The sequence below is a fragment of the Oncorhynchus clarkii genome, unplaced genomic scaffold, assembly GCF_045791955.1.
Source record: "Oncorhynchus clarkii lewisi isolate Uvic-CL-2024 unplaced genomic scaffold, UVic_Ocla_1.0 unplaced_contig_8070_pilon_pilon, whole genome shotgun sequence".
In the NCBI taxonomy this organism is placed as follows: Eukaryota; Metazoa; Chordata; class Actinopteri; order Salmoniformes; family Salmonidae; genus Oncorhynchus; species Oncorhynchus clarkii.
The window spans coordinates 38,220-45,971 of NW_027258887.1; the positions used below are offsets into that span (position 1 = coordinate 38,220).

The 7,752-nt window shown below is 44.6% G+C and overlaps 1 protein-coding gene across 1 annotated transcript; it reads left to right on the forward strand.

Annotated features, from left to right (window-relative positions):
• Nucleotides 1-5,069, forward strand: LOC139399021 (augurin-A-like). Its single transcript, XM_071144657.1, has 4 exons — nt 1-190; nt 2,209-2,256; nt 3,360-3,520; nt 4,920-5,069. The coding sequence occupies exons 1-4, from the start codon at nt 1-3 to the stop codon at nt 5,067-5,069; spliced, it is 549 nt and encodes a 182-aa protein (XP_071000758.1).
• Nucleotides 5,070-7,752: the final 2,683 nt, after the last annotated feature.

Genomic DNA, 7,752 nt, shown 5'->3' on the forward strand with positions numbered 1-7,752 from the left:
ATGTTTGTTCTCTGGGCCTGTGGGGAGACTCCTGCTTCCACTGCTCCTGATTCTCCTCCTGCTTCCTCTACCCACTGCTTCCCGAGACTCAGAGAGACGCCTGGGACAGAGACGGAGACCATGGCTTTCCACAACCTCTGTCTGCAGGTTCTACTGCTAACGGCCTTCCTCTCCTACTGCGCTCACTCAGGTAAAAAACCCTTCCGTCACTCACATTCATATTGTACATTTGTGATTGAGTGTACTCACTGACCCATCACATTTATACTGTACATTTGCAGGTTGATGCATTCAAATGTCATAGTATGTTGCCACGTGACAAAAACTGTTACAGAGAACAGAGATTTGGAAAAGGGTGCCTGCACGCCTGTCTCGATACATTTTCCCATCTCTCTATTTTTTACATTTTTAATTGCTGAGATCAGCAGAGACTGGATTTTTTCATTCTTCTCGAGGACAGTGTGACATCTGATTTTGAAAGAGTTCCGTGGCTATTCTATCCGCCCTGTAGCCACCATCTTGGATGCTCTGTCGGAAGCTTTGATTCTTGAAGTTCACCGGGAGAAAGAATAATGGTTAAGAGAGAGAGAGAGAGGGAGAAAAAAAAGGAGAGGTAAAACCAAGAGAACAGCAAGAGGGAGGGAGAGTAAAAAAAAAAAGGGAGGGTGGATTGAAGTATTTGCGTGTGGAGGACAAAAGGAGGTCAAACCAAACCACAGCTCCTGGAGGGAGGATTTCACACCCTCGTGTCACATTGTTTGTCCGTGAATATCACCCTCCTACCGTCTACTGTCTGCTAGCTAGAGGAAGGTCTCCGCTCTCTACCTCTCGAACCGGCCATCTAACATCAAACCAGACTACAATCAAATAACCACATTGATACAACACATCCGTTACCCTTTACACTTGTGGGAATGGGCCTGTATGGATAGGGCTACATGGAAATGTTTCTTACAGAATAAATATGAAAAGCATATGCATAATCATGGTAACAATTGAAAGGGAACCGTTTTGGAGATAATGGGGAGGTGATTAGACCAAAGTTGGGCACACCTGACACAAGACTGAATCCAAACATTACACTGTTGATTTTATGTGCATTTTACTGTACTTTTCGCCACATTTGTTGAAAACAAAATCTGAAAATACTCTGGATATATTCTGTAACGTGACGATAATATTTCTGGAGAATGTGGGGTAGGTGCAACAAAAACATTTGAAATGGTTTGAGTGAGAGGACTAACTGGTGACTCCAAGTGGTCACACACCTCTCCAAAGTGTGCACAGTTCCTAAGCAATGTCAATGCACTTTTATGACTAAAAGAAGAGTCTTCAATTATGTTTTTTTTTTTTTTTGCGCTCCTAGCTGTGCCGTTGAGGAACTACAGCAAGCATACTTGCAGTTGTTTCATTTGGAACACAACCCTGCGCCCCTGCCATCCCTGCTTTGGTAACACTTCGATTAACTCAAGTGTTTTTTAATTATTGACATGGTGAATGGGTATGAAGGGAGGGATATACTAGGTTTTTTGTATACTGCATTGGTTTGACATCTTAATAGGAGAATTGTAACACTTAAATGTTTCAGAATTAGATTTCCTAGACACTCCTTACATGAACTCTCTCTCTGTCATAGGGCATAACAACGATACACACTGAGTGTACCAAACACCTGCTCTTTCCATGACATAGAGTAGACTGACCAGGTGAATCCAGGTGAAAGCTAGAATCCCTTATTGATGTCACTTGTTAAATCAGGTTAAAGAAGGATTTTTAAGCCCTGCGACAATTGAGACATGGATTGTGTGTGTGTGCCATTCAGAGGGTGAATGGGCAAGACAAAACGATTTAAGTGCCTTTGAACAGGGTATGGTAGTAGGTTCCAGGCGCAGTGTGTCAAGAACTGCAACGTTTCCCGTGTGTATCTAGAATGGTCCACCACCCAAAAGCATCCAGCTAACTTGACCCAACTGTGGAAAGCATAGGAGTCAACATGGGCCAGCACCTTGTAGAGTAAATGCTCCGGCGAATTGAGGCAGTTCTGAGGGCAAAAGGGGGTGCAACTTAATACAAACATGTTGTTCACTCACTGTACGTCTTTCATAGTAATGATATAACAGTGGATACAAACTGATGTAATGTTAAAATCAAGTAGAATATATCTGATTTGTCTTTATTTAACCTCTTTTGTCTGAGCGTCTCCAACAGATGGCGCAGGGGAGAACAAGCTCCACAGACTACTGAAGAAAAGAGATGGCAATATGGATTATGGCTGTTTCTCATGAGAAACATCTCACAGCTGAGACTACACACACACTGACTACACTGAGCCACGCTACTGTAATGTCTGCTTCCAGCTCGCGCTCTCAAACACATAGATCCCCCTGAACGCAGTTCACTCTCCAGATCCTAATCACCTGAATTCTGATCACCTGTTCACACACCTGTATGTCATTATCACACACTATTTAGTTCACTTCTTTGCACCCCATCATTGTGAGGTATTGTTTGTTTTGATACACATTCTATTCGGAGCTCTGTTTAGTTCCATATTAGTCCTCCTGTGTATCATGGTGTTTGGCCATCCTCACTAACGACGCCTTTTTGCCTATTCCCTGCCTGTACTTCTGCCTGTCAGATTTCCTGTCGTCAACCTCTTGCCTGATCTCCCTGACTACGTTATTAGCCTTTTCCCTGTGTGTACTGTTACCTTTTTGGACCCCCCTGTGTATGACCTTCTGCCTGCCCCTGGACCCAGCTACCTGCCTCCTCCTGTGGTCCTTCGCTAACAAACACCTGCTGCGCCCTGCGCTTTAAACCAGCACTCTTGTCTCCAATCGTATTCATTACAACTACATCCGCATGTCTGCATCATTAATGTCAGGAAAACAATTCACCTTTCCCTTGCCTAGTTAAATAAAAGGTTCAATAAAAATAAATAACTTTATCGACAAATCCACCTCAGGCGGTAAACTTTTCACACTTGTCTAGCTTTGAATAGCCCTGTCATGTTCAGACAGACCTCCATGGCACGCAACACACGCAGTCCTCTGTGGGATGAGTGCCTGGACTGATAAGTGACAGTCTCAGATGATGATGGCTTCATGAGTCTTATTAATAATCTAAAAACACCCGTTGATATTTATAGTGTCGCTGATGTAGCCTTTAGGCTCCTCTCCTGTCTGTCCTGGCTGCTGCTGGTCGGTCAGAACCACTCTGTCTCTCAGTCACTGACAGCTCCCCTGCTCCCTACACACTTCCCCCTGCCTCAGACTCTGCTGTGGGTAAACAGGTGTGCTTATAGACTTCTTTACAGCCACACCTTGACCCATGACCTCTCCTTACCTGTATTTCCTTAGCGGGCGGAGGTACGAAGCCTGCGGGGGTGGCGGTGGCCCCCTCCAAGGCCAAAGAGTTCCTGACCTCCCTACGGAGGCCCAAGAGGAACATCTGGGACCGCAGCAGGCCAGATGTGCAGCAATGGATCATGCAGTTCATGCACATGGGGTATGACGAGGCGGTAGGTACACTGCACCCTTCACAATGCACTGCACTCTGCACACACAGACGCTTTACCCATTGGTCAGTAAAGCATTCCTACAGTCCTGAGAGTGATCCGATCTGGTAAACTACAACTGCATCATATACTATCATGTATTATAAAGTGGGTGGTTTGAGCCCTGAATGCTGATTGGCTGACAGCCGTGTTATTTCAGATGGTATACCACAGGTGTGACAAAATATTTATTTTTACTGCTCTAATTATGATGGTAATCAGTTTATAATAGCAATAAGGCACCTCGGTTGTTTGTGGTTTATGACCAATATACCACGGCTAAGGGCTGTATCCAGGCACAGTGCAAGAACAGCTATTATCCATGGTGTTTTGGCCATATGCCACACCCCCTCATGCCTTATTGCTTAAATATACAAATCCATGTAACATTACAAACAACTGGCTTACAGGAAGAATGTACAGCACAGCACCAGCACATTCCTATTATGTTCCTAGTTATGTTCCTTATACCATTCATCTAATCTGAATTATTTCCCTTTAATATGGTTATAGAACCTCTGACTATATCTCCATCCTTGTATAAGTCCCATGGTGGCATTTACAGGAATGATCGGTGAACATATGAAAAGGTCAGTCTTTTGTGTTTGCTTCAGACTCAACCAGGCTGTACAGAGACATGACTTCCCGTCTACAGCAACGTCTTAGCAACACAACGCAACCACTCTCCGCCGTCTAGACAGCTCTATTATAAGGTGTGTGTTGATATTTATATGGCAGCCGGCGAGGCTGTGTGATTGGATTAATGCCGGTATCTGTAACACATGTCTCTTACCCGGGCTCCGCAGCTGTCCCCTGTGTGTGTGTGTCAGTTCACCCCAGCTCCGACATCAGTCGACGAGGGGCCGTAATATTTCCCGCACATCTGCGTCCATCGTCCAACAGCGGCGGACCTGTCCAAACCTTCTCGTCACATGAAGCCTAATAGAAAACGTGTCAGTTAATTGTTCAAGACAAAGCATGCACAAACGTACGGCTGCCCACTAACGCCAGTCATACTCTAACTCTGACACACCGCCCCTTCCAAGACTTCACCTATAATTCAGACATGTTTACACTGCTTTAAGTTGATCTCCCGCTGGGGTCATACATTACCATACAACAACAAAAATGTATGCACTCGATGTACTGCAAGTCACCTTGGATCAAAGCATCTGCTATGACGTTAGTTCATTGCATCTCCAGTTGTCCTCGAGTTGGATCTCTCCAACTGCAGCTGTCACACAAACACACACACTGTGTCGTCTAACAGCTTGTCTCTATTCACTCTCATTCAAACAAGTTCACGAGTCTTCTAGCTTGATTCCGTTAACGTTTTATCTCTTGTCGTACATCCATCCCACAGAGGCTTGAGACTGACCTGTCCTACTGGATGGACCTGGCCCGGTCGTCAGACCAAGGTCGCCAGCACCACTATGGCGAGAACGCCCCCATCGGGCCCCAGGACCCCGGTTCCTACAGACACGGCGCCAATGTCAATAATGACTACTATTAATTGGCTAGCTGTGATTTACTCAGTTTCTCTGTCTCAACATAACAATCACACAAGCTTAAAGAGAGAGTTCTGAGATTTTACATAGCAAGATATGTGTTCCCTTAGACGACTTCAAAGTAAGGAAACAAATATGTTGTTTTGTAAAATCGCTGAACTGTCCCAATCACATGAATGCTTCCCTCTTCTGCGACTTATCCCTCTGATGCTATTCTGCACACATACAGTAATGTAGCCTTCTCTGTAATGCAATAAATGGAGCTAAGACATGCCTGTCCCAGACTATGGATTGGGTTTCACTGTCTCTACATTGTATCCTTTGCTGTCTGGGAGATTGAGACCTTCTGATGTACACACTGTGATGGGACCACAATGCATTGGGTTGATCTGTCTGAATAACTAAATAAAAGACAGTCAAAACCTTTAATAATTCATGATTCTTGTACATGTTGTGTCCAGTGTGTGGTGAACCAGCAGAGCGTACAGATACAGGCAGTACCTCAACCAGCCTGTAGATTGGATGCCAATCGATCCTTAAACTGATGCGGAAAAACAAACCATCATGGTGAAATAAAGGCAAAGGAGGGACGACACAGCAAGCTGAGGAGACAGCAACACCAACCACAGTCAACAGTTTAATGGAAGAAAAAGACGGACGTTAAAAGAGGAGAGAAACTAGGTAGTGAGTGCTATCCCTTCTGACCTGTGGTTTGTCCCGCTGAAATTGATTTTCTGTATGATTGGGAAAAGTTAGTGGTGTTTTGGATCCTTGGGATGTCCCTACCCTAAACCCTAACCTTAACCCTTACCTAACCCATAACCATTTGAAATGTCAACTTCATTGTGTTCAAATCAGAGTAGGGACGTCTCAAGGGTCCCAGATAGCACTGACTGATTGGGAAGGTTTCTGCCACTACTGTGTAAATAAAGTGTGTTGTGTTTGAGTTGCTCTCTGTGATAGGGCTGCCTTACACACACACACACACACACACACACAACAAATCTGTAGGGGGGGGCAAGACTTTGTAGACAAACAGCAGTATGGACTGAGCGGTATGTTATTGCTTTCATATCCCTAGCTTCCTGTACATCTCATAAATTCTGCTAATCTGCTACGAAAGTCATTTCTGAAATAAGCTGTGTACCATCTTGTCAAAACTACGTCTCTGTCAACACTACACCAGGGAGGTTGCTCCCTGCTCTGTCCGCCTCACCATACGGACAGATGCCAGAATATTTCCTCTGAGAATAGCGACATCCCAGTTTCCCATCTTTCTATTTCACACAAATCAGCCTTATCGCAGCCAGTTAGATTTCCTGCCTCTAATTTATAACACAAACAAGTTGATCTGTCATAGACTTGAATAGTAATGTACACTACTGTTCAAAAGTTTGGGGTCACTTAGAAATGTCCTAAATAGCACTGTAACAGTAATCCAAATGCAATCTATACGTGCAGTATAAACAGTGTAACTACAATGCAATGTACAGTAGTAGAAATTACAATGAGCTTTGTCGAGAATACAGTATTTAAATACACAGTACATGGCAAACTGAAGCATACACACTTGTTAATCCTGTGCAGCCAACACATCTGATTCAGCTAATCAAGGGGCTTGTTGGTTAGTTGAATCTGGTATGTTAGTGCTGGGTGAAAATACAAATCTTCATCCCTGTGGGTACCCACTACCAGGACCAGATGTAACATATATGCAGGGAAACAGGCACAGAAGGTGTGTTTAATAGTAATCATGACGTTAATACCAAACAGGAACCAAAAACCAATACTGCCTGATGAATGAGACTTACTGAGGGCTATATGAAGGGAGAGTAATCAGGGTGGTGATGAAGTCCAGGTGTGTGTAACGATGGGGAGCAGGTGTGCACAATTTTGGTTGCCAGGTGTGCACAATTTTGGTTGCCAGGTGTGCGCAATTCTGGTTGCCAGGACCGGTGGTTAGTAGACCGCAACGTCGGGCGCTGAAGGGGGGGAAGCGGGAGTAGACGTGACACCAGAATTAGAGAGAATGCACCTGGAAACCTGCTATAAAAGAATGAGCGACATCAGGGAGAATATATTGTCTTAAAGCTAAACTAAGGATTATCGCTTTAAAAAAATGGCATGTTGACTATCATTCAATCAACGGCCATGAATGCATGCCTCTGGGACACTATACACCACAGCAAACCGCTCAGCCCATCAGCACAACATAGCTTCTACATGGCAGTTTCAGTTCATTAGACCAAATCAAATCAAATTTATTTATATAGCCCTTCGTACATCAGCTGATATCTCAAAGTGCTGTACAGAAACCCAGCCTAAAACCCCAAACAGCAAGCAATGCAGGTGTAGAAGCACGGTGGTTAGGAAAAACTCCCTAGAAAGGCCAAAACCTAGGAAGAAACCTAGAGAGGAACCAGGCTATGTGGGGTGGCCAGTCATCTTCTGGCTGTGCCGGGTGGAGATTATAACAGAACATGGCCAAGATGTTCAAATGTTCATAAATGACCAGCATGGTCCAATAATAATAAGGCAGTTGAAACTGGAGCAGCAGCACGGCCAGGTGGACTGGGGACAGCAAGGAGTCATCATGTCAGGTAGTCCTGAGGCATGGTCCTAGGGCTCAGGTCCTCCGAGAGAGAGAAAGAAAGAGAGAATGAAGAGAGAGCACACTTAGATTCACAC

Excerpts from the sequence above, each read along its gene's own strand:
- LOC139399021 (XM_071144657.1), top strand. The coding sequence starts at position 1 with ATGTTTGTTCTCTGGGCCTGTGGGGAGACTCCTGCTTCCACTGCTCCT. Across the intron at positions 2,257-3,359 it reads ACTACTGAAGAAAAGAGATG|CGGGCGGAGGTACGAAGCCT; the intron begins GCAATATGGATT and ends GTATTTCCTTAG. Across the intron at positions 3,521-4,919 it reads ACATGGGGTATGACGAGGCG|AGGCTTGAGACTGACCTGTC; the intron begins GTAGGTACACTG and ends TCCATCCCACAG.